The 27,254-nt window shown below is 44.4% G+C and overlaps 1 protein-coding gene across 4 annotated transcripts in view; it reads left to right on the forward strand.

The window, feature by feature from the left end:
• Positions 1-27,254, forward strand: part of ITSN1 (intersectin 1) — a 194,583-nt gene that overhangs the window by 72,336 nt on the left and 94,993 nt on the right. For all 4 annotated transcript variants that reach the window (XM_036242922.1, XM_036242923.1, XM_036242924.1 and 1 more), the window contains exons 6-14: positions 876-1,055; positions 3,042-3,138; positions 5,745-5,845; positions 9,215-9,278; positions 11,242-11,379; positions 13,071-13,180; positions 17,039-17,301; positions 21,127-21,276; positions 21,365-21,505. In XM_036242922.1, coding sequence (XP_036098815.1) covers positions 876-1,055; positions 3,042-3,138; positions 5,745-5,845; positions 9,215-9,278; positions 11,242-11,379; positions 13,071-13,180; positions 17,039-17,301; positions 21,127-21,276; positions 21,365-21,505 — 1,244 coding nt within the window. The remainder of the gene's footprint in view (positions 1-875; positions 1,056-3,041; positions 3,139-5,744; positions 5,846-9,214; positions 9,279-11,241; positions 11,380-13,070; positions 13,181-17,038; positions 17,302-21,126; positions 21,277-21,364; positions 21,506-27,254) is intronic.

The following is a 27,254-nucleotide window of genomic DNA, read 5'->3' on the forward strand; positions in this document are numbered from 1 at the left end:
GCCTGGAGCTGCATTGGGGACAGTGCAGCGTGTGCCTGAGGTCAGTGATGCTAGATGTGTTCTAGTGACACAGCGCTTTGCGCACGTCGAAGAAGCCAGCTCATGGCTCACGGGAGAGGGGATCAGGCTATTTCAGCCGTTCTTGTGGCAGCACCCCGTGTGCCAGAAGGGCACAGGGTGGGTCCTGAGCATTGTGAAGTCAGGGCGCCACTCCCAGCACGTGCACGTGTTCACAGCGGGAAGCTCTGCAGAGGATGCTCCGTCAGGCAGGAAATGAGCAGGGGCTGCGGGGCTCCAGCAGGAGCCAGCAACTGGACGAAGACCAGACACACGACTCGTACCCATCACAGTATCACGAGTTGAGACAAAAACAGAAAAAGGAAGGAAGCATTCGTTTCAGTTTTATCATTTCTTCATTTTTTTTGTTTGGAATACTTCTATAAGGAGAAACTTCCCCATCAAATGTTTGATATGTAAAGGAGAGGCAGGAAGAATATTTGATTTTTTTTCCCCCTTTATTTACTAGTTTTCAAAATAAATTGATTACCTATGGTGACCAATTGGGATTTTTCAGTGTGTTGTTTTAAATGCCATTATGAATTCCTGAAGTTAATTCTCTTTGGTGGCTTTCAGTCCATTGCAGTTATTGTTTTGATTGACGCTTAACTTTGACTAGTAGATCCCTCTTCAGATTGGATCTTGATCCTTGACATAGTCTTTGGTACTCTTCAAAATGATTAACCTGAATTCATATTTTAAATGGGAATATATTACAAATGGAAAGTGATTTTCATCTTTAAGCAGTCCTGGGCTAATTGTCATTAACTGTTGAAATGTGACTCCATGTGAATGTGTTGGCATCTCTTCCTTTGTAGGTATAGGAGGCATCGCCAGCATGCCACCGCTCCCGACTGTTGCTCCAGTGCCAATGGGAACCATCCCAGTTGTCGGGATGTCCCCACCCCTAGTATCTTCCGTTCCTCCAGCAGCAGTGCCTCCCCTGGCCAACGGGGCCCCCCCTGTTATACAGCCTCTGACTGCATTTGCTCATCCCGGTATGTGACCTGATGAACCCATGGCCTGATTTTACCACTTGCATTCTCGATAAATCTTCTGTCTTCATTTTCTGATGATATTTAAGTGGTATTTTTATTCCAGAGGAAAATATCTTCTTTTTTTCTTTTTTCATTTAATTTCTCATTCTTTTCAACATACCAACTGGGACGTGCAAGGCTAGAGAGAGGGGAAGGAGAATGGAGTTAGGGAGTTCTGGGTACCACTGTCTGCAAAGGTGAGCTCAGCAGCTGAAACCAGGAGCATCATTTCCCTTCAAGGGCTTGACACCAGCAAATAAAGTTTGAACAGTGTGTGAACATTTTGTATTTCCATGTGTCAGTTACTACTTTTCTTCAACTGCTCTGACTTGCTAATAATGAGCCAGTCCCTTCAGAGTAGAATTATTGGGCAAGAGGGAGGGAGAACATTGCTTTTGTTGTTATTGTTGAAGAGGTTGAGTGAACCAGGCAGACAGAGGAACAAATTCTATTAAATGACTAAGTAGATGAAGGTATATATATTTGCTTAATTGAAGAAAAGGATTTAAAAATTCCTGGTTTAATTTCGAGATTTTATTCAGTCTTTTTCCCTTTAATTAAAAGAAAGCATCAAGTATAAATATAGATAGACTTGTCTAACAAATCTTGCTGAATTCCTATGGAAAATACGTATACACACACACACACACATTTTAAATATGTTTTCATTGATTTTTTTTTTTTTTTTAGAGCGAGAGGAAGGGAGAGAGAAATAGAAACATCGATGTGAGAGAGATACATCGATTGGCTGCCTCCTGCACACTCCCTATTGGGGATCCCCCTATTGGGGATCAAGCCTGCAACCTAGGCATGTGCCCTAACCTGGAATCAAACCAGTTCCTCTCAGTCAGTCCACTGAGCCACACCGGCCGGATGGAAAGTATATATTTTTAAGCATTTTGGATATGTTTGAGTAAATTCAGTGGCGATGACAGTGTAGGATTTAGCATTATATTTGTTTTGTTTTTTAAAAAACTTGTTTTTATTGATTTTAGAGAGGAAGGGAGAGGGAGAGAGAAACAAACATTCATCTGCTGTCTCCCGCATGCCCCCTACTGGGGATTGAGCCAAAACCCAGGCATGTGCCCTGATGGGCAAATCGAACCAGTGACCTCTCCATGCAGGGACAATGCTCAGCCACTGAACCACAGCTGCTGGGCTTATGTTTGAATCATTATTTCTGTGCCTAGCCCCCTGGATTTATTACATCTGTCAGGATGTGTCTTTTAGTTACAGCCACAGAGTGTAATGTCCCTCTTTTCGAAAAAGATTTTCTTGTCACATGTAGCTCACCTTTCACGTGTGCCCATGATGGCAGATGTGCTAGCAGCCAAGAAAATGCTCGTGACGGTTTTTGCAGTGATATCAGTGAGTCCGTGCAGATCTTGTTTTTGTTTGTGGCTAATGGCAAACGCTGCAAGACATTAGGCAAGGATGAGGGGAATGTGGCCAGGCTCCGAGCTCTCCCCAGATGCACAGCTAAGCAGCCTCTAGGAGGATCGCCCGCAAAGCTGGCCCTCCCTAGCCTCGCGTTATCTGGCCAAGCACGCAGGTCTGAGACTTCAGCTCTGACATCTGGAACTCACACTGCATCTCCTTCAGCACAGTCAGGAACATGCCACCCATATATTTAGGCTGGTCCTTCTCTAACTGTTGACATACCCTATAAAATAGGATATTAAATGTTTAATGAGAAGTAAGATTTTATGACTGTAAACATTACTACTTAATAAAGTGACTTTCAATGGGAACAAGTCAGTCTAGAAACATTTTTGGCAAGAGGGTGGGCAGCAAGGCGGGAATAACTTTTTGAGTCCAGGATGGGGAAAGAAGGAGGAATAATTTCTGCCTCAGACTTGATGACTATGCATTTTAATTTTTGTAAATAAGGAAAAGTTTCTTATCGTTGTAGAATTAAAATTATTCAACATTTATTTATTTTTACAGCAGCCACATTGCCAAAGAGTTCTTCTTTTAGTAGGTCTGGTCCAGGGTCACAACTAAACACTAAATTACAGAAGGCACAATCATTTGATGTGGCTAGGTAAGTTTGCTTGTTTTTAATTGGGCAGTTTGGTTAAAGTCATTATCTGATAAACTCAAACGTGAAAATGAATGAGCCATGTTCTTCATGATTTTCTGTTTTGTAGAATGGCAAACAATTTCTCAACTCAGGATAATGTTACTAGGTTTCACCATTTATTTGTTGTGGAGATGACAGAATCAAGGGCGTGACATTTTCTTTAAAGGTTGTTTTTGAAGAGTGTAGGTAGTGAAGATTTAAACAAATCGAATAGAACTCTCGGTATAAGGGGAGAAAGCAAGTTAACTATTTTGTGTTACTCATTAAAAGTTTATAAATGTTTTATATGAAGATTAGAGCCATAATTGGGCTTATTTTAAATTCCAGCTCAGAAAATCTTCTGTAGTCTGTGTGAATTATTAGTAAACCCTTATTCAAGGTCAATTTTTATGAAATGAATTATTCAGATTAGTGGACAGTTGTTGTTAACCAAATGTGTGGCTCAGTTTTGGCAAAGCTGATGTGGTTTCATTGTTTATTCTTTGGCCAATCTTGGTTTCATATCATCTTTCACATTCTTATGTTCTTTTACCTCTGTTTTCCGCCTTGCATGTCACTGCACTAAGAAGAAAACTTAAGCTTTCTTTGGAAGCCATCTCAAAACTTATGGAATGTAAAGGAAGACGATTCCATCTTTTTTTGTTTCAGTTCTCTTTAGAAATCTTTCCTAAGTGAATCAAGTTATTTTTCCACTTCAAAGATAAAAGTGTGTTGGATACAATTTAGAAATGTATCACCTTTTAAAAAAATGGTTTAAAGAAAATCTATAAACTGAAAAGCACTGTACCAAATGCTCTGTGTCCAGTAACTCATTTAATGCCCACTTTCTCCACAAAATGACTCTTACTGTCCCTGTGATAGATGAGGAAGCAGCTCAGACATTAAGTGACTTGCTCAAAGTAACATAACTCTTCAGTGATAGAGGGCTCAGAACTGAGCTGAGTTCTTTCGGTTCTGAGACATGTGTTCTTGCCCCTGGGAGTTTGCTCCAAACCAGCAGTGAGTGTGGTGCACAGATATCCGTGTTCCCCTGGTTAAGGTCCTTCCTAAGACCCTGGAACCTGTGTGAGCATCTGCTCACCAGAGACCTTATTAGTCCTACCCAAGCCCCACACCCGCTGTGCAGTGAGCGTCGTCTCGGAGTTGAGAACAAGAAGATGAACCCGAGGGGCTGCGTTCCGCACCCAGGCTCGCAGCTTGCTGGTGGCAGAGCCGCGCTGGCAGCCCAGGCCCTCTGACCCTGAGTTCCAGGTTCTGCGCCTTCTCCAGGCCACGCCGAAGGGTTGCCTTGTCCCGCTCTCTCCACTGGCGACTTTGAAATCTGTCTTAAAGTTGATTTATGACATTGGAATGCACAAGTAATCAGTATTACCCAACACTAATGCTGTTTTGACACTGTTTTTAGATAGTCATCTTTTCAATAATTTAATTTTCTAGCAAATTCTTGTAATGTGGTATCTAGCTTTGGTTACCTCTTAAATATTTTTAGTTCATTTAAATTCTCAGGAAGTTGGCAGAAGACTGCCTTGATAAGGGTAATCTGGGGCCACGTCTGTGTGGAACTCTGCCCCTGCGTGCAGAGGAAAGATAGCTGGCTTCCGGACAAGCGGGCAGGGTTGGAACCGGCAGAGCATTAGTTTAAAATGAGGGAGTTGTTGCAGAGGTGCCCACAGCAGAGTAGATGTTGGTAAGTGGTTTTCATTAAGACGTTTATACAAATGGAAAAGGTGAACGTGTCCAGGTTCTTTCAGGTGATTGGGAGCCATTTCCTATACTTATGAAGTGTGTGTAATAAGTTAAATGCACAGATAGCATGTAAATGATGACTTAGAGCTCCAGTTTCTGATTCGAATGTTGCTGTTACATGTGAGAAGTATGTTTTTGTTGAAATGAAAGGAAATGGCAAATGGGGCATGAGGTGTAGTCTGCCGTGGAAATGGAATCCACTTTTACTGTCATCATGTTTCATTATGCGGCTCTTAAGCCCCGGGTGCCCTGGGAGACTTGGGGGCAGTTGCTTGGAGGAGCTGATCCGAGGCTGGCCCCCAACTGCCTGGCCGGGCTTGCTCCCCGTGACTGCACGTTCTCCCCTTCCTGGGAAAGTCTCCAAGTGTGGGAGTTGAAGCTTCCAGCGTGGAATAATTCCCTTTCATTGAGAATTGCAGTCTGTGTTTTGGTGTGTAGAAGGTTAAACATTTTGAAGAATTAATACCCATGAAGGGAGTTATTTGTCTACTATCAGCATTGCTTTTTAAACCAGAAGAGAACCATTCTAGAAGTTTAGACCCTTTAAATTATTGTGTGTGGAGCCTGAAACAGCTGCTCAGCCTGTCACGCTAACGCTTGACTCTGGAAAGGCCATACGCTTACTTGTATCTCTTTGGAAAGGGATATTTATAACCTTAGAAAACGGACATACTCATTACAGAACATTCCGAAAGTGCGGCTCAAAAATGAATAGAAGGTTGAAGCTGGTTTTCTAGAGAAGTTCTTGCTTGACTGTTTGAAGAACCTCAGTAGGCTGCTCCTGACTGTTTACCCCTCCCCTCTCCTTCCTGTCTCCCCAGTGCCCCTCCGCTGGCAGAATGGGCTGTCCCCCAGTCGTCCAGGCTGAAGTACAGACAGCTGTTCAATAGTCACGACAAAACTATGAGTGGACACTTAACAGGTATTTACAAAGAAAAATTAACTTAGTGAAACAGGATCTTTGTTCTAAATACAACTTGTTTCTAGATGTTGGGCCAAAGATAGTTTCCGAACATCTTCCTCTACTTGCTCTTTTTGAACAGGGTTTTCATTGTGGTTCCTCTCCTGAGTTCCCGTCAACTGATAAAGCCACAGTTACTGTATCCTTAGTGCCTCAGACTTTTGCCCCACAGCTTCTTGGTGAATGGAACAGAGACCATGGACCCTCCTGTATGAATGCCACTAGTGTGCAGGTCACAGCACTAGCAGAGACACGCTGCGAGCAGAACTGTTCAGGTTCTGAAGCCCAGCTTTGTAGATGAACCAGAAACGGCCCCCGCACAGACAGTGTTCCTGGCAGGGAGGAGGGAAGGCAGCTGGCTGCGGAGCTTGGAACTTGGCTCTGCTGCTAACAAGGTGGAGGTCACTTTACCTGTTTGGATCTGATTTCTTCATGTGCAAGAGGCCAGAGTTCAGTTATATGATCTCAATGGAGATATGTAGATATATATATGTTTTTTTCTTTGTTATTGTTAATCCTATCCTGAGGATATTTTTTCATTGATTTTCAGAGAGTGTGGAAGGGAGTGAGGGAGGGAGAGAGGGTGGGAGAGGAACACTGATGTGAGAGAGACACATTATTTGGTTGCCTCCCGAATGTGCCCCAACTAGGGCCAGGGACCAAACCCGCAACCCAGGTATGTTCCCTTGACCGGGAATCGAACCTGAGACACTTTAGTCCTTGGGTCAGTGCTCTAACCACTGAGAAAACTGGCCAGGGCACGGTGGATAATTTTTAAAAACGATTCTGTAATCTACATCAAAAGGGTAGAATGGATTTGAGGATACTGTCCAGAGACCTTTCTGATGAGGGATTAAACACTTAAAATTGATCAGAGCACTACAAAGAAAAGCCTAATTTTAATAACAGAAAATAGAGACCTATGACATTTACAAAAACAAGTGGTTCTCCAGTTGTTGTTGTAGCTCATTTCCTTTGAGGTGAAGGAACTTCCCCTTAGAGAGCGCAAGTCATCTTGTCGGTGTCTCATTAGGGAGTGGGAAGACCAGGACTGGGGGCCCTGTCTTGTGATACCCAGGTCCAGGGTTAGTTCTTTTCATTGTTGTTTTACTTTTTATTGGGAGGAGGTGAAATACTAACTTTTTAAAAAATATAGTTCTGAAGTGGGGAGAATTATTACAAGTATAAATTAAAGTATTCACTAAAGTTTTGCTAATTCAACTTAAATATTGCCAATTCTCAATACAGTGTTAGAGACTAAAATGATCAGTGAAGTTTTTTCATTCCAATATATCGCAGAATCTTTAAGAACATTCACATTTATTTGTAAAGGTTTTTTATTCTTCTTCGGTGTTCCCTGTGTACACAACAGGAATGCATATGTGCTAACAAAGCTGAGAGCTCACTGTGCACAGCAGCTTGAGACTGTGACATTGTGGCAGTTAGGGTGATGCTACCGCAACATACGGCGTTATGTCGAGCAGAGCGAGCCAGGCTTGCCATCGGCACACTGTGCTGCGAGAGGTTAGGCTGCAGGGGGAGGGGCAGCCGAAGGGGCTTTTGGGGTGCTGCTTCATGATGCTGTTTACATGACCATTTCCAGCCTGGAAATTAATTAAGTTGCATACATGTGCACATGTGAAAATACATAGGTATATATTCATGTGTGCTTTTACATGTAAATGGGGAATACTGTCAGTAATATTAAGTACCGTTTATTGAGCACTTTTTTTTTCCCCTTTATTGATTTTAGAGAGAGAGGAAGGGAGAGGGCGAGAGAGAAACATTAATGAGAGAGAACATTGATTGGCTGTCTCCTGCATGCACACTGGGGATCGGGCCCACAACCTGGGCACGTGTCCTGACTGGGAATTGAACCAGCCACCTCTTGGTGCATGGGTTGACACTCAGCCACTGAGCCACATGGGCCGGACTTACTGAGTGCTTTTTTTTTTTAATCCTCACCCGAGGACATTTTCCCATTTTTTTGTTCAGGTAGAGTGGGAGGGAGAGAGAGGAACAGAGAGAGAGAGAGAGAAACATCGATATGAAAGGAACACATCGAGTGGCTGCCACCCGCACGACCGACCAGGGCCGGGGACAAACTGCAACCGAGGTACGCGCCCTTAGCGGGAACCGAACCCGGGTCTCTCAGGACCGCAGGCCGACGCTCTGAGTGCTTCTTATGTGCTAGCATTGTGCTAAACTCCGCGTTCTGGTTCGTTCTGATTCCTCATGTGGTGGGTCCTAGACTTGGCAATCTGAATAGGACTTCTTCGAGGAGAACACTAGGGTCCACCAAGTGAGGATGGCCAGCCCGCGCCCTGCCTCCAGGCCGCCAGCGCTGTTTCTGACCTTCCCGGTGCTGGAGTCTCGCGCTGCTGCTTGCGATGGAAACGGCCCCTTCTGGGTGTCTCACGGGCTGCTATGTGAAAGTGAAGGAGCTGAAAGCACAAGCCGGCACAAGGAATGTCCCACGTGATGGCTACAGCCTTCCAGGCCCTGGTCCCACAGGCATCCTGGACCACACCTCCTGAGGCCGGGCCAGCAGCCAGACACTTGGCCCTCCCTAGTGAAACATCAGACTGCCCGGCAGCCGTGGATCCCCGGGGTGTGTGCCATTCCAGAAGGGAGGATGGTCCCACGTGTTTAAGACCTGAGAGCTAATTTTGAGAGGAGTTGAAATTCCAGGAATTCTTTTTAATTGCTGTGATATTAGCCATTTGTGCAACCTTGAGCAAGTCACCTTGTTTTGTTAGAAGAGTCCTCGCTGGGGTCCCTTACTCCTCTCAAATTCTCTGACGCTTCTTTGAATCAGTCTGACAGTAGTCATGGTGGAGGCAGCAGCTAGTGGCAGAGTACGCTGAATGTAAAGAGGATACATTTCGCCCTGGCCGGTTTGGCTCAGTGGTTGGAGCGTCGGCCTTCGGACCAGAGAGTCCTGGGTTTGGTTCCCGCTAGGGGCACATACCAAAAAAAAAGAAAGAAAGAAAAAGGGAAAAAAAAAGAGCATACATTTCAGCTTTGTAAATAAAAGCCTACTTCTAACAGAGATGGCAGTATGGCCAAAGGGCAGGTTCTAGTTGGAAAATCTAGTCTTCTCCATGCTCACTCTTCATTCCTTGTCCGTTTGTGTAGTTGCTGAACTGTGTGTTTCTTCCCTTTGCCATTGGGGTTTAATTTCCTTTTTAAAAAGCCTCTTGAGTAAGAGCAAAAGTCTGAAGCCCTGTGATTGCAGGAGATTGCATAGCAGATGTGCTTGGAACACTGCTCTTCTGGACAGTGACGATTGCTGGTTCATCTCGCACTTTCCTCCTGGCTTCTGTGTAGGTCCCCAGGCAAGAACTATTCTTATGCAATCAAGTTTACCACAGGCGCAGCTGGCTTCAATATGGTAAGGCATGGGAAGTTCTTCGGAAACTATTTCCTAAATAGGTACGGCTTCATCAGTCTTTAGATTAATACCATTGTTTATAGGGAGGAATATGGAATATATTTAATTTTCAGCGACTTGTAATGATTACCTGTCTTAACATTTTCTCATTTGATTTTGAAAAATGCAAAAGCAGAGAGATTAATACAATGAATTCTCAAAAACTCATAACACAGCTAAAATAAGTCTCAACTAATGGCCAGTCCTGGTTCACCCCTCCTCTCTCCTGATTATTTAAAGCCAAATCTCAGTTATTATATCATCTGCTAGTATTTTCGTCTGCTAATATTTCAGATCATATCTCCCAGAGAGATGAATTTTTTTCCAACATGACTGTAATACCTGTAGTCCATCCAAATTTTTAATAGTAATTCTTAATCAGATAGTGTTCAACTTCCTTGGATTGTTTCATAATTTTTTTATGGTTGACTAAAATAAATATATTTTGCAAAAACTGCTTGATACATCTTTTAGGTCTGATTTAACTTACAAACTCCCCCTTGTCTTGTTCTTCACTCCTCGCCCGCTCCCCCTCCTTCTACACAATAAAAAGATATTTAATATAGTGAGGATCCAAATAATTATTTAGGCAAGTATGGGGGGAAAGCAAATAAAGAATTGCACTGCCTTCTAATTGGGTTTACCTAGGAGTGGCTAGTGGGGAGGGGGGGAGGGGGGGAGAGGGGGAGAGGATGAGGCAGCCAGGTTGGGATTTCACTGCTGCCTCTGGGCTGGTTAAGGACGGAGTGTGGCGTCTGGGAAAGGCCAAGCTAGAGGGACGCGAAGGAGATCAGTGGTAACCAGGGCCTGGGCCAGAGGAAGGGGTCGGCCACATGGACTCCAGGACTTTGGGTGGTGATGGAACTGTATGTCGTGGTAGTTACACAACGGACGGTGTTTGTCGGAACATGTGGAACTGTGCTCTAGAAAGGGTGGCTGTTCCCGGGTGGAAATGTTACACCTTTAAGCAGGGGTGGAGAACCTTTTCTCTGCCAAGGGCCACTTGGATATTTATAACATCATTGAAGGCCATAAAAAATTATCAACTTAAAAATTCGCCTGCTCTATTTGGTCAGGCTAATTTGGTGAGGCGTGTGATGTGAGCTGGTATTGATTTCATGGACCTTTATACGGCCCTCAGGCCAGACATTCTCCATCTCTGCAAGAAAAGAGTTTATGCCACCTGAGGAGATTTCAGACCTCAGAGGAGTTTCTTGATTTAAGGCATCAGCCAAGCCAGTTTCCCGCCGTGGCCTCTGTCCTGTGACGTTGTCATGGACAGCTCTGTTGTCCTGCATCCTCCGAATCCAGAATTTAAGTACAGCCACATTCTTGGACTTGTTAGAAAGATCTTTTTACTCTAATAAAAGCTACTTGGGCAAATGGATTGTGAAGAGTTGTGGGGACTGAATCCCGAGAGTGAAAACAGACAACACCTTAGCTGGGGCTGGAGGCAGTGCAGATCCGCTCATAGGCCCTGGGCAGGCGGCTAAACCCAGTGCCCTTGCACGTGCTTCTGTAAATGAACTTTTATTGTAAGAACAACCCCACCCATTTGTTTATATATCATCCATGGCTGCTTTGCTTTCCTGATACTAGGGCAGAATTCGGTGTGATAGAGACTGTGTCCTGCAAAGCTTAAATATTAATGATCTGACCCACTATTTTGCTGAGCATAGTATTTAAATACACAGAGAATGTAAGTATGATACATTTTAAATGGGCTTGCAGGGATTGCAAAACACCATGTTAAACATCAACTATATGGATTGTCTCATTTTATCTTTGCAACAGTAGTATGAAACAGGTACTATTTTTATAAACTGAGGCACAGAGAAATAAAACATTTAAATTACTTATGCATGAATAGTAACAAGCATGCATTTTCATGCAACTAGATTACAGTTAACTTTTTCTTGAATAGGAATCTTTCTGACATTGATCAAGATGGAAAGCTCACAGCAGAAGAGTTTATCCTGGCTATGCACCTCATTGACGTAGCTATGTCTGGCCAGCCGCTGCCACCTGTCCTGCCTCCAGAATACATTCCACCTTCCTTTAGGTAAGGAATATGCAGCTCTTACGAGGCTGTGTGCTGACTGTGTACATGTCAGACTTGGCTTTGTGGGCTATCTCACAGTCATTTTTATTCCTGGCAAGTTAATCAAATTACCATCAATTCAAGAAAGTCTTCTTATCTAGGTTCTGTGTTAATCTTGGGTATGTTCCTCAAGTACTTCGAGTGTCTAGGCAGACGTCGGAGATTGTGGGTTCGGTCCCAGACCATCACAGGAGAGCGGGTAGCCCAGTAAAGCAAGGTGTAATCTTTGCTGGTGGAGAGTCTTTCCTTCTTCAGTTTGTAACAAATGCATTATCTGTAAACGACCGCGAAGCACAGTGAAATGAGTTCTGCCTTGTTAGCAAACATCAAAAGATTGGTGACTTTTGTACCAATCTGTATAATTGAAGCTCACCAGAAATTTTAGCTAAGTGGAACTGTCAGCCTGCACATGGAAAAGAAAGCAAGGAGGTTCTGCCCGTGAATTCTACACGTTTGACCAGACAGAAATGCTGGCAGTGTAGGAATCACAATCGGGAAGGTAATTGGAAAGTTTTCCTGGTGTGAAGCACAGTGTCAGTGGGGACCCGAGCGTGGGCCAGGGTCCAGCTGGGAGGCTGCCGTGACCGCGTCCCCACCTACACACACGCCCACACCCGCTCCCAGACAGCTCCCTCGAAGGACAAATGCGAGATCTTAAACACAAAGAAGAGTGAGAGAAAGAGGAGTTTCTGTGCTAATTCCTCGGACATCAAGAAAGACTGCAGAAAACAGTCTCCACGACAGGAAGGGAAACGGAGCCGGGGCTGTGGCTCGGACAGGGCCCAGGGCAGGCTGAGCCCCTGACTGAAGCCAGCAGTTTGTCTGGGAGACCCCGGGCAGGGGCACTCTGAGCCAGGCTGGAGGCTGAAAAACCATTGACAACAGGTGGGTGTCAGTTCAAAAACGCAAGGTTGACAAGGTGAAACCTGTCAGTAAACTAAGTGCTTTGTTTTAAGGACATTTCAGCCCTGGCCAGTCTGGCTCAGCGGTTAGAGCACTGGCCTATGGAACAGAGTCCCGGGTTCGGTTCCCGCTAAGGGCATGTACCTCGGTTGTGGTTCATCCCCGGGCCTGGTTGGGGTCGTGTGGGTGGCAGCCAGTCGATGTGTCTCTCTTGCATCAATGTTTCTTTCTCTTCCCCCATCTCTCCCTCCCGCTCTAGCTGAAGATAAATGCAAAAATGTCCTCAGGTGAGGATTAACGGAAAAAAAAAAAGAAAGTAGGCATTTCATGTGTTTGTGAAGAGATAAAACAGGGATTTTATAAAGGAAAAGAGATGTTTTCAGTTAGCTGGTCTGCTGATCCCTGGCGGAATTCAACTTTCCCTGAAAGGGGGATGGTCATAGCAGGACACTCACTGTGTCCTGGCCCTGTTCTCGCCACTGTGTGACTATCCACTGAGTCATCTCTTTGGACTTGCCCTAGCTTTGGTGGTGGTTCTGAACATTCGAACATGCTTAGCATTCATTCTGATGACGTTCTGATGATTCAGATACTCATTTTTAAAAAACTCTGTCAATAGTGAGGATCAGATCTTTTTTTGTCCTCTCCCTACACCACGATATGTGCAGAATCTCTTAGAATGCTGTCCTGATCCGCGCAGTCCCACCTGGGCAGCTTTACGTGGACTTTCTTCTTCTCCACCATTGCAGGAGAGTCCGAGCCAGCAGCGGCATGTCCGTCGGAAGCTCAGCTTCGGTAGATCAGAGGTTGCCAGAGGAACCGGTTTTAGAAGATGAGCAACTAGAAAAAAAATTACCTGGTAAGGCAATCTTTATATTTGAGTTCTATCTATCAGAGCTTTTTGTCTCTAAGGCAAAGATAGAGGTAGAAATAAATCTGCCGTCTGACATTCTTACTGTGTTCCTTTAACTGACCTTAGAAAGGGGACACTTTTAATATGCTTTTGAATTTGCATATTTGTATAGAAATGAGAATACACCCTTGTTCTAGCTTTTGCATGGAAATTGGGTTATTTACTACTAAATAAAAAACTTAAAAATGTTATCTATATAGCACTCAAGTTAATACGTCTTTAAGGAGATCGCTTAAATCACTTCTGTTATTTTCTCGTGTTGTTTGAGTGAACTGTAAACTACCTAATAACTAGAGGCTATTTTAAATGTCATATGAACCTGTTTTAAGTAATCCTCATTTACAACGATAACCCCACCATACTATTAAAACATTCTAGGTGGCTGTGAATTATTGATGATATGATGATAGTTGATACTAAGAAGTAAGTGAAATTTATTACGGAGTCTCTTTGTGTCAAATACTTTGTCAGTGTTGTTTTGCTGAATTTAAAGTGCTTGGTGGTTAATTGACGTGCTCAGGATACTAGTTCTTCTAGTTTTCTCTTTACACTAAATTACTGTTTATTCACTGATAAGCCACTTGGTGAAAATGTTCTTCATGCAAGTGTATTGAACACAGTGAAGAATCTGAATGTTGATAATACCTGGTCCATACCCTCTAGAAGGTTATAGTATAACTGAGGGTTTAAGACATCCATAGAAACAATCATCACGGCAGTGTGTGCGTGATCAGTTCCTGAAGGCAGTGTCACACATGCTCGGCACGGCTTACTTGTGGCTGGCTGTCATGGACTGGGAAGGACACAGGGATTCAGTCTCTGTGGAAGAGGACACTGGTAAATTCAGACTGAATAGTGAATGAGGTTGTTGCCCGTGGAATGGAGGAACCTTTCAGGTGGATAGTAATAGGAATAAGGACTCAAAGGCAAATAAGGGCAGGAACCCTAAGAGTTTGGAATTGGCTTTAGCTGTTGCTGATAGACTTCAAGTTTTGAATGGGCATGGCATCGTCAGAGTTTTTTGTTTGTGTATTTTTCTTTCAATAACCATTTATTATGTGCCTTCTATACCAGAAATATGGAATTTAAAAGATGTATAGGGCTTTCAGGGTATTTTTTTTTTTTGAAGGAAGATGCACATGACATAACACTGATGGGTTAGAGGTGCGCAGTTCAGTGGCTGTTGCAGTCAGCTCGGGCCGCCGTAATAGAACGCCCTCATGCGGGCGCTTGCACAGCGGAAGTCTGTTTCTCGCAGCTCTGGGGGCCAGGCAGTCCAGGGTCAGGGTGCCGTCCCGTTCGGTGCCTGGGAAGGGCCCCTCTCGGCTTGCAGATGGCTACTCTGTTGCTGTCTCCTCTGACCTCACATGGCCTTCCTCATTGTGTGCCTAGGGAAAGAGAAAACTCTCTCTTCCTCTTGTAAGGCCACTAATGTTACCATGAGGGCCCCAACCTCCTGACCTTGTCTTTAACCTAATCATAAAGGCCCCATCTCCAAATACCATCACATTAGGGGTTAGAGCTCCAACGTATGAATGTTGGGGAACACACTCAGCCCATAACAGTGGCAGTTAGTGCATTTACAATACTGTGCAGCCAACACCCTATCTAGTTCTGAACTATTTTTTTTTTATCCTCACTCGAGGACATTTTTCGATATTTTGTTCAGATAGAGTGGGAGGGGGAGAGAGAGAGAGAAACATCGATGTGAAAGGGACGCATCGAGTGGTTGCCACCTGCACGACCCAGCCAGGGCTGGGGACAAACTGCAGCCGAGGTACATGCCCTTATCGGGAACCGAACCCAGGTCTCTCTGGACCACAGGCCGATGCTCTAAACACTGAGTCAAACCAGCCAGGGCTGAAATATTTTTATCACCCAAAAGAAAACCCGGTACCCAAGCGCTCCCCATTCTCCTTTCTCCCCAGCCCCTGGCAGCCACCGGTCTGCATTCTAAGTCTCTTTGGACTTGCCTATTTCAGATATTTCATATAAAGAGTATGATACAGCCCTGGCCGGTTTTGCTCAGTGGTTAGAGTGTCGGCCCGCGGACCCAAGAGTCCTGGGTTTGGTTCGCTGAGGGCACGCACCTCGGTTACAGTTTGGCCCCGGCTGGGGTCATGTGAGTGGCAACCACTTGATGTGTCTCTCTCACATCGATGTTTCTCTCTCTTTCTTCCTCCCTCTTTCCCTCCCACCCTTTCGAAGATAAATGCAAAAATGTCCTCAGGTAAGGATAAAAAAAAAAAGAATATGATACGGTGGATAACGTTTTATGTCTGGCTTCTTTTACTGAGTTTAATATTTTTGAATGTCAGCCACGTTATATAGCTTGTGTCAGGGCTTCATTCCTTTCTGAGGCTGAGGGGACTTTGAGTTTTAAGGCAACTGAGTGAAAGGGCTGTTTCCCTTCCCTGAAATCACTAAAGGAGTAAGAAGAACAAAAAGACAGGAAAGTGCTTGCCATCCTTGGTTTCTAAGGGCCAACCACAGTGTGCAGGGCAAGTACGTCCAAAGCAGTGACAGCGACGGGAATGTGGGGAGACTCCACAAAAGAACGCTCACAGCTGCAGGTCTCAGGACAGAGTGTGAAGTGACAGTTCTGTAAATGGGTTGGGAGCCTTGGGAGAGCCTGCCACACTGGCTGGCAGTGAGTGCTCCCCTCGCCTGGGGCTGCGCCCAGGACAAGCACATGAGCAAAAAAAATGAACTAGACACTGCTGAACACATAGTAAGGGGCGTGGAGGATGGGATTGTAAAATAAAATGGATGTAAGTAAAGTGTTAGCAAGGATTAGAGAAAAGAATGACTGACTTGAGAATAGCCTAAAATTCATAATTGGTATTCCTAAAGAAAGAAAGTGAATAATGATTAGGAAAAATGATTTATAGAATGTGATCTGCATAATGATTAGGGCACAGCTTGTTCTTGAGTGTGAAACACAGGATACTTACCTTCCACCTCTGCTTTCCAAAATGGTCTTATTGTTATACTAGACACACCTGTGTTGCCATACACTAAGGGTAGAAAGGAAGACATTCGTGGTACAGACGAGCTAGGGGTTAATTGCTAAATCAAGGACACGGAGAAAGAGATAAATTAACCAAGGAGAGGAGATTGCTGAAGATAACACAGAATTGCTACAGAAAGAGTCTTCTGGTTGCGTGTCAACCAAGAGGTGGCTGGTTTGATTCCAGGTCAGGGCACATGCCCAGGTTTTGGGCTTGATCTCCAGTAGAGGGTGTACAGGAGGCAGCTGATCCATGTTTCTCATCATTGATGTTTCTTCTTTTTTTTTTCCTTAATATGTTTGTATTGATTTTTTAGAGAGATAGAAACATCGATGTGAGAGAGAAACATCAGTCAGCCACCTCCTGCAGGCCCCTCACTGGGGATCGAGCCCACAACCTGGGCATGTGCCCTGACCGGGAATCAAACTGGGACTTCTCAGTCCATGGGATGATGCTCAATCCACTGAGTCACACCAGCCGGGTTCATCATCAGTGTTTCTATCTCTCCCTCTCTTTTCCTCTCTTTGTCTTAAAAAATTAATAAAAACAAAACGAAAAGATTCATCTGGAAACGGTGTTGGGTGTTTTGAACACCCTGAGCTGGCCTTCGGGGCGGAGGGCAGTGTGGGCAGGACTCCAGGCGAAGGGCACCGGCAGGGCTTATACGGAGCCGCAGAGGAGCTGAGGGAGTTCTGGCGGGTTTGTCTATACTGCAAGTTCAGTGTGCCGCTGGGTTTCCTTCCACGGTGGCCATGCCGACTAGGACTTTCCGTAATTGTCTCTTGTTTCAAAGTGACCTTTGAAGATAAGAAGCGGGAGAACTTTGAGCGCGGCAACCTGGAGCTGGAGAAACGCAGGCAGGCGCTGCTGGAGCAGCAGCGGAAGGAGCAGGAGCGCCTGGCCCAGCTGGAGCGCCAGGAGCAGGAGCGCAAGGAGCGCGAGCGCCAGGAGCAGGAGCGCAAGCGGCAGCTGGAGCTGGAGAAGCAGCTGGAGAAGCAGCGGGAGCTGGAGCGGCAGCGCGAGGAGGAGCGCAGGAAGGAGATCGAGCGGCGCGAGGTGAGCCCTTCCCGCCTGAGCCCTTCCCGCCTGAGCCCTTCCCGCGGTGAGCCCTTCCCGCGGTGAGCCCTTCCCGCCTGAGCCCTTCCCGCGGTGAGCCCTTCCCGCCTGAGCCCTTCTTCCCGGCGGTGGAGCCCTTCCCGCCTGAAGCCCTTCCCGCGGTGAGCCCTTCCCGCCTGAGCCCTTCCAGCCTGTAGCCCTTCCCGCGGTGCAGCCCTGTCCCGCCTGAGCCCTTCCGCGGTGAGCCCTTCCCCCTGAGCCCTTCCCGCCTGAGGCCCTTCCCCGCCTGAGCCCTTCCCGCGGTGAGCCCTTCCTCGCCTGAGCCCTTCCCGCGTGAGCCCTTCCCGCCTGAGGCCCCTTCCCCCTGCCTGAGCCCTTCCCGCCTTAGCCCTTCCAGCGGTGAGCCCTCCCGGCATGAAGCCCCTTCCCGCGGTGAGCCCTTCTCGCCTGAGCCCTTCCCGCGGTGAGCCCTTCCCGCGGTGAGCCCTTCCCGCCTGAGCCCTTCCCGCGGTGAGCCCTTCCCGCCTGAGCCCTTCCCGCGGTGAGCCCTTCCCGCCTGAGCCCTTCCCGCGGTGAGCCCTTCCCGCGGTGAGCCCTTCCCGCCTGAGCCCTTCCCGCGGTGAGCCCTTCCCGCCTGAGCCCTTCCCGCGGTGAGCCCTTCCCGCCTGAGCCCTTCCCGCGGTGAGCCCTTCCCGCCTGAGCCCTTCCCGCCTGAGCCCTTCCCGCCTGAGCCCTTCCCGCGGTGAGCCCTTCCCGCCTGAGCCCTTCCCGCGGTGAGCCCTTCCCGCCTGAGCCCTTCCCGCCTGAGCCCTTCCCGCCTGAGCCCTTCCCGCGGTGAGCCCTTCCCGCGGGAGCCCTTCCCGCCTGAGCCCTTCCCGCCTGAAGCCCTTCCCGCGCGTGAGCCCTTCCCGCCTGAGCCCTTCCCGCCTGAGCCCTTCCCGCGGTGAGCCCTTCCCGCCTGAGCCCTTCCCGCCTGAGCCCTTCCCGCGGTGAGCCCTTCCCGCCTGAGCCCTTCCCGCCTGAGCCCTTCCCGCGGTGAGCCCTTCCCGCCTGAGCCCTTCCCGCCTGAGCCCTTCCTGCCTGAGCCCTTCCCGCCGGCTCTTCCGGCTTCCTTTTCTTCCTCCTCTTCAGGGGTTTTGGTGCTGCAGGTGCTGGGAACTATCATCGCTGCTCATTTCAGAGCGTTGTCATCCCAAAGAGAAACTCCTTACCCACTAAGCAGTGCCCCCTCCCTCTCCCCCCTCAGCCCTTAACCCCCACTAGTTTACCTTCTGTCTCTAGAGGCTGCCTGTCTGGCCATTCCACGTAAGTGGAATCGTGACAGAATATGGCCTCTTGTGTCCACTCTCACTTACATGCTGTTTCCAGTTCATCCACGTTAGAGCATGAATCAGCACTGCATTCCTTGCTATGGCTGGATGTGTCCCGTTAATGGATGTACCAGGTTTAGGTATCTGTTCATCATAGATGGGTTGTTGCTACTTTTTGGCTATTATGAGTAATTTTGCTATGAACATTCATGTACAAGTTTTTGATAAGACAGTCTTACAACAAAACACTGATATCAGTTAAGTATTTTTCCAGACCTTTTTTCTCTGCATTTATACACATATATAGAAATATGAAGGTTCATGTGGTGGACAGGCTGGGGCTGGAGCCTGCAGCCCAGGTATGTGCCCTGGACCGGGAATCAAACCTACAACCCTTCAGTGTGCAGGAGATGCTGTAACCACCGAGTCACATCGACCAGGGCTGTAATTGTTTTAACCAAATCATGCTAATATTATTCTGCACCTTTTTCTCCCCCATTTTCAAAAATATGTCTAGGAAATCTTCACTGTTTTGTATGGAAGGGTTCCTAAATTTGGTACCACACCTGGATGGGGCCAAGCTAATCTCTTGTCTGTCCTTTCAGTTTTAGTATATTGCTGCAGCAGCAAAACCCTGATTCTCTTGTGTGAATGAAGTCTGTTTTAAAGATGAGGAATTTGTTTTTTCTTTTATAAATCCTCACCTGAGGATTTTTAGAGAGAGAGAGAGAAGCATCACTGTGAGAAAGAAACGTCGATCACTGCCTCCCAAACGTCCCCCGACCTGGGATCAAACCTGCAACCTTTTGGTGTGCAGGATGACACTCTAACCAACTGAGCCACTGGTCAGGGCTAAAGATGGGTGATTTTTTTTTCCTTTATTGATTTTAGAGAGAGAGGAAGTGAGAGGGAGAGAGAGATAGAAACATGGATGAGAGAGACATCGATTGGCCACCTCCTGCACGCCCCCTACTGGGGATTGGGCCCACAGCCTGGGCATGTGCCCTGACTAGGAATTGAACCAGCGACCTCTTGGTGCAGGGGTTGATGCTCCACCACTGAGCCACACTGGCCAGACTAAAGATGGAGAATTAAAAAAAAATTACTACTTAGGTTTCAACTTCTGATGATTTCTTTAGGAAATTTGTGGGCATACGTACCCTTTTATTCAGGCAGACACACAGATACTAACAGGATTTTGATGTCCAGAATGGGCAGCCTCTAGATAACCTTTTCTTCTTCAATGTAAAAAGGAACAAAGAGGAAATTTTAGAGTATTTATTTAGTATTATTTAATAGGCATTTACCATGTGCCAGGCATTGATAATCCTGGGAGGAATGGCAGTGAAGAGGCACCCCACCTGTCCTCCAGACCCACAAGGGTAATTGGAGGACAGGTACAAGAAGCAAGTACAATGTGGAATGTCGGGGGCTTTGACAGATTCCCTGCCTAAGTCAGCGTTGAGGAGAGCTGGCATTGCCAGAACAATCACAGAACCTGCTGTGGGAAAAAGGAACCGAAAGATCAGGGCGATGGAGGTCACAGTCTTTTAAAACCTGAGCTAAATACAGGTCTGCCCCAAGAGCGTTCCTTTGAAATTGCATGTAAACTTAAAAGGCGTAGTGTGGAAGCAATTACTATTAATTTATAGGGAAAATTTCTGAGTGTTCCCAGACCCCAAAAATAACACACGAAATCATACCAAGTATGCTTAGGTTTGTCCAGTTTTAACTAAGCGTAACACTGTTACTTACCGATCTCCCCTAGGCTTTCTGATACCTGAGGACAGACACATCTTGCTAAAGGGTGCACAGAGCACATGGAGAGAAAGCCCAGATGCTCACAGACACAGCTCAAAGCTCTGGCTGGCTGCTGAGATGCTGAGTGTGCTTCCTGGGGAGGGAGCTCTGCGGGCCACTGGCTGCTCGGGGGCGCTACCTCTGCCAGGTTCTTTGCAGAACAAAAATAGCTGAAGGCTATTTTCATTTTTTGCCTTTTTGATAAAAGCGAAAATCCTCTCAGATTTCTTTCAGTTAGTAAAACAGGCATGAATGTGGCCTTTTCTAAAAGTGAAACGACATGAAGAGGGAGAGACTGGAAGTAATATCTCATTTGATGGAAGAAAGTTTTCTGTTCTGGGGGTTTTGGCTTGCTTTTACTAGATTTAAGACATTTTCTTTGCTCTTTGTGATTTAGTAAATAAAGAAGAACAATTTTATTTAGCACATCGAGCATTCTTGAAGGCATAAACAGTTGAATTCTAATGGTCAAATAAGCCTGTCTGTTTTTATCTTACGTAAATACAATAGCCTTTCTGAATATTCTTGTTTTCCCTTAGAAGGCATACTGTATTTGTGTAAGTTTTGTTTTGCTGTTTTGTAATAGAATTTCTTATAACGTTTAATACTATTTTATCTCTAAAAGAAAAGACTTATTAGTTGTTAACGTCTATTAAGGGACATTGTATAGCATAAGAACTGAAAAATGAATAAATCTTCTGTTTCTGTGTCCCAGGCTGCAAAACGAGAACTTGAAAGGCAACGGCAACTTGAATGGGAACGAAATCGAAGACAAGAACTCTTAAACCAAAGAAACAAAGAACAAGAAGACATAGTTGTACTGAAAGCAAAGAAGAAGACTTTGGAATTTGAATTAGAAGCTCTAGTGAGTGCAGTTTGATTATGCTTTGGGAATATATTAACATCAAACAATGAAAATGATAATAATTCTTATTATTTTTCATTTATTATAGAATGATAAAAAACATCAACTTGAAGGAAAACTGCAAGATATCAGATGTCGACTGACCACCCAAAGGCAAGAAACTGAGAGCGCAAACAGATCCCGGGAGCTGAGGATCGCCGAGATCACCCACCTGCAGCAGCAGCTACAGGTGAGGCAGCGCGTCCCCTGGCAGCTCAGACAGCACCGCCCTGGCCGGGTGGCTCAGTCGGTTAGAGCATCATCCCGACACGCCAAGGTTTGGGGTTCAGTCCCCAGTCGGCACATACAGGAAGCAACCAATGAATGCATAAATAAGTGGAACAACAAGTCAGTGTTTCTCTCTCTCTCTCTATCTCTCTCCTTCCTGCCCCACACCCCCTCTTTTTCACTAAATCAATTTTTAAAAAAAGCTAAACTAGCACCAAGCATTTACCATACACGAGGCTCTGGGAGTCATGATGAAGTAGATAAGGTCCTTGCCTGAAAATAGGCTGTCAAGCAAGCGAACTCGATACGTGTTTGCTGAGCACTGCTGTGTGCCAGGCCAGGCACTCTCGTAGGCAGAGGGCCCAGCAGTGAGCAGAGGTCAGGCCCTTGCCTTCGTGGAGCTAACCTTCTGTTTGCAGGGCAGACAGACACTAAGCAAACAAGTCAGGTGTGCCCTCTGTTCGATGATGAAAAGTGCTCCCCAGAGTGAGAAGGGAAGAGACAGTCTTGGGGCTGGGCAGGTCAGGCCTCTCTGTGAGGGTTCCATCTCAGCAGAGGTTAAGAGGTGAGCGGCTAGGCAGTGTGGATGTCTGTCTGGCAGAGCCAGCCCCGGGTAGGGAAACAGCAGTGAGAAAGTCCGAGGCTGTAGCTGGTAAGGGCTGGATCATATGGGACCTGCAGTCCATCGTAGGACTCCGGCAGTATCATGATAATGACAATGAAGAAGGTGCAGTTTAAGTATTTTAGGGGGAGTTTGAGAGCTATACATATAGAGAATAGTTGGGAACACAATAGAGTTCTACTTCTGTTTCATTACCTTTGCAAAGTTGACCACCAAGTTGTCACATCACCTGGTCTGGTTTTGGATGTTGTGGGAGCATCAATTCCTATGGATACTGTTCTGCATATCATCATTTTTGAACTTTGTGACTTTTATCTCAGCCTCTTTTTTCTCAACATGATGATTTTGACGTTTATCCATTTTGTTGTATTCCTTATTTATCCATTCACTTGTTGATTGACATTTAGATTCTTTCCAGTTCTGGAGTTTTATGAACAAAACTGCAGTGATCATTTATTTACAGGTCTTTAGGTGGAAATAGGTTTTGTTTCTGTTGGTTAAATTTTAGGAGTGGAATTTCTAGTCATAGAAGTGTATGCTCAACCCTATAAAAAACTCTCAGACTGTTTCCAAAAGGTTGTATCATTTTGCATTCTCACCAGCAGTGTATGAATGCTTCAGTTCCTCCTCCTTGCCAAGATTTGGCATTATCATTGGTAGTTTTAACATTTCTGCTTGGTGTGGAACAGTATCTGACGGTGGCTTTAGTCTGCGTTTCCCCGAAGGCTAATGCTGTTGACATCACTTCATGTGTGTATTGGCATGTATCATCTTGTATACGTCTTTTGTGAACAAATCTTTTGCCCAATTTTTTATTGGGCTGTTTATCTTGTGAATTTTTTATTCTTATAATAATTCTTTTGTCAGATACGTGCTTTGCAAATATTTTTACCCAGACTGTGGTTTGCCTTTTGTGGTTGTAATAGTGTTCCTTAAAGGGCAGAAGTTTTGCCCTGGACGGATTAGCTCAGTGGTTGGAGCATCGGCCCGCGGACCAGAGAGTCCTGGGTTCAGTTCTGGCTAAGGGCACGTGCCTCGGTTGCAGTTCGTCCCCGGTCCCGATTGGGGTCCTGTGGGTGGCAGCCACTCAATGTGTCTCTCTCACATCGATGTTTCTCTCTCTCTCTTCCTCCCTCTCTCCCTCCCACTCTGTCTGAAAATAAAGGCAAAAATGTCCTCGGGTGAGGATTTAAAAAAATAATAAATAAATAAGTGGTAGAAGTTTTAAATTTTAATACAGTTTAATTTTTCTTTTATGGTTCTTGGTTTTTGTATTCTGTCTAACAAATATCTTTGGTTATCCTAAGATTGAAAATATTTTCTTTTCTGTTTTCTTCCAGGAGTTTTGTAGTTTTATTTACATGTTTAGGTTTATGATCCATTTCAAGTTGATTTTTATACAAGTAGAACGTAAGGGGTTAGGTTCATTTTTTCCCATACCAATACCTAGTTGTTTTAACAACATTTATTGAAAATACTCTCATTTTCCCAAGGAATTACCATGGTAGCTTGTTGTAAATCAGTTGACCATATTTGTAAAGACTCTGTTCTGTTCCATGGATCTGTGTCTGTTCTTTCACCAGTACCTCACTCTGTTGATAACTAGCTTTATAATAATTTTTGAAATCAATTTCTGAGAGATCTTCAGTATTCTTTTTTATTTAATTATCTTGGCTATTTTATGTATTTGACATTTCCACATAAGTTTTTACAAAGCTTGTTTTTTCAATCAGCTTGTTTTTACAAAGACACTTAGAATTTTGATTGGTGTTTCATTGACTTCATAAATCCATTTAGGAAGAATCAGCATCTTGACAGTATTGAGTCTTATGGTATATTTCTCAATTTTATTTTGGTTGTTATAAATTTCTCAACACTGTTTTGTAGTTTTCAGTGTGTGAATCTTGTACATATTTTGTAAAGTTTATCCCCAAGTATTTCCTGGTTTTTGATGTTATTTTAATTTCTAAGTATTTGATGCCAGTTTATGAAATATAATTTATTCTTATATATTGACCCTTATAGCTATGATATTGCTTAACCTATTTATTCTAATAGCTTTTTCCTGTCTTCCTTAGAGTTTCTGTGTACATAAGCTTGTTTGTGTATAAAGACAGCTTTATTTCTTACTTTCCTATTTATATACCTTTTATTTATTTGTTTATTTAGTCTTAACTGCATTGACCATAGCCTCCAGAACTATTTTGAGTAGAAATGGTGAGAGTCTTGTTCTTGATCTTAGGGAGAAAAGGATGCAGTTTCTCACCATTAAGTGTGATGTTAACTGTAGGGTTTCTGGTAGGTGCACTGGATCGGGTGGAGGGACTGCCCTGCTGTTCCTTTTTTGCTGAGAGTTATTATCATTAACAAGTATCCAATTGGGTCATTTTTTTTCCTGCATTTATTGAGATGTTTACATGTTTTTTCCCCTTTATTTTGTTAATACAGGGTGGGGCAAAAGTAGGTTTATAGTTGTTTGAATGGAAAATAATACAATAATTAATAACTAATAATACAAGAATAAACTCTGTTTTGCATACTTACTACTACTTTTGCCCCACTCTGTATAATAATTTACTTTGGTTGAAATTTGAATGTTAAACGAACCTTCCATTTCTGGGGTAAAACACACTTGGTCATGATGTATTACCATTTAAAAAATATTTTACTAGATTCATTCAGTTTTCTCTTGCTAAGGATGTTTTCATTTAAATGCATGAGAAATATTAGCTTACTGTTGTTTTGTAATGTCCTTGCCTAGTTTTGGTATCAGGGTAATAAATACAAAAATAACTTGGAGAGTATTATTTTCTATTTTCTAAAAATGTTTGTGTTGAAATGGTATTTCTTCTTTGAACATTAGGTAGCATTCACCAGGGAAGCCTTCTGTACCAGGAGCTCTCTGTGTGGTAGAGCTTTTCATTGCAATTTTATTCAACACATGCATGTCTACTCATATTTTCTGTATTTTTTTTTTGGTCTTGATAATTTCTCTTACAATGATTTCATCAGTTTCATCTAATAAATCAAATTTATTCGTATAAAGTTGTTTACAATATTCTGTAATTATTCTTTAGAAGTCTGTAGTATCTGTAGTGATGTCGCATCTTATTCCTGATATTGAAAATTTGTATTGTCTCTCTCCCTCTCCATCTCTTTCTATTCCTCATGTTCTCCCTTCCCCTCTTCCTTCTCTTAATCCTCTCTTCCCTTCCTCCTTTTTCTTTTCTCCATCAATCTAGCTAGAAGTTTATTGGTTTTATCGATTTTTTAAAAATAAGCCTTTATTTTTACTGATTTTTCTCTGTGGTATGTTCATTTTCTATTTATTTATTGAGGTTTTTTACTATTTCCTTCTATCCACTTTGGGTTTAATTTGCTTATTTTTAGTTTCATAAGGTGGAAGCTTACATTATTGACTGTGGATCTTTTCTTCATTTCTGATATAAATATTTTTAAGCTATAAATTTCCCTCTAAGCATTGTTGTAGTCATTATTACACAAATTTTTAATAAGTTATGTTTTCATATTCAATTATAAATCTTTTATTTTCTTTGTCATTTTTTCTTTAATGAGTTATTTAGACTTATGCTGTTTGGTTTCCAAATATTTGGATTTTTTTCCAGATGTCTTTCTGATTACTGATTTATTTATGTTATAATCTGTGAGCTTACTCTGTATAATTTCAATCCTTTCTCATCCTTTTAAGTTTATTGGGCCTTACTTTATGGCTCAGCACACACTCTGTCTTGCTGAATATTTCTTGTCACCTGTAAGGAATGTGCATGCACTCTGCTGTAGTTGGGTGGAGAGTCCCATAAACATCAGCCAGATCAAGTTGATTCATGTTGTGTCTTCTACATTCTTTGTGATTTTGTGACTGCTTTCAGCTGCCGAGAGTGTTGATATCTACCATTTCTCTAACTCTGTTTCTCTTTCAGTTCTGTCAGTTGTTGTCTCACATACTTGGTGGTCTTAATTGGAGATAGTAGCATATGACACAACGTAAACAGCATCAGATGTTCACTGCCACAAATTGCTTGAAGATATTTAAAAATTGCACACATCCTTTTAGTACATGCTTCTATATTCTAGCTCTCTTTATATGTCTTTCATTAACTCTTTATACGAAGTTTCATGAAATATTCCCTTGTGCCCTGCCGGTTTGGCTCAGCGGTTGGAGCTGTGGCCTGCGGACATGAGAGTCCTGGGTTCGGTTCCCTCTAGGGGCACGTACCAAAAATTAAAAAAATATATATATATATCCCTTTGGAAATTTTAGGAGTGAAGGTCATGTGCTTATTTATTATTGCACTGAATGCTCTGGGGTCAAACACACTTTTATGATTTAAGATTGACACTTATGTGCACTTATTGATGATAAAATACAAATCAGTTCTCTTTCCAGTGAAGATGAATCTTTGCACAGAGCAATATGAGGAACAGCAGCTATACAGGGTTCTTGTCCCATCTAGTCCACTGTAGGTTTGAGCCTCGGGTTCTTAGAGAATTACTTTCCTCAAAGCACAGTTGAAATGATTCAATGAGGATTCCAAAACGGCGACGGAGTGAATGGAGGCTACACAGACCGTCTCCCAGGACCAAACTGGAATTACAACTAAAATAAAGGCAAATCATTGGGGGGGCGGGGGGGGGAAGCAACAGAAAAGCAGCTTGCGAGGACCATATAACCAGGGACACTGACTCGATCCTGGTAGGATTGCAGAGGCACGAGAGGGTTGCTGGGAGCCCACGATAGCAACTGCCTTAGCTGTGAGCAGTGCCCTCAGGGTTACACTCCCAAGTGGCTCCACAGCGCTGAGCCAGGACAGACGCTAAAATAGCCACAGCCACTCACCTTAGGTTCCAGCAGAGGGAGGGTGGACTGGACTGGAACTGTGTAGGGACACTCGGGATGTGGAGGGCGCTCAGAGCTTTTGCTGAATTGCAGCCACGCAGAATGGTGGCCATCTTATTCCTTCCCAGGGCTCTGGGGAGAAGCAGCAGCCCCTCCCTCAGAGATTCAACTCCCCCTCCCCCGGGGGCCACTGAAATGCAAATTGAGGCTCATTAACAACCAGAATCTGCC

The sequence above is a fragment of the Molossus molossus genome, unplaced genomic scaffold (genome assembly GCF_014108415.1).
Source record: "Molossus molossus isolate mMolMol1 unplaced genomic scaffold, mMolMol1.p scaffold_m16_p_5, whole genome shotgun sequence".
Classification (NCBI taxonomy): Eukaryota; Metazoa; Chordata; class Mammalia; order Chiroptera; family Molossidae; genus Molossus; species Molossus molossus.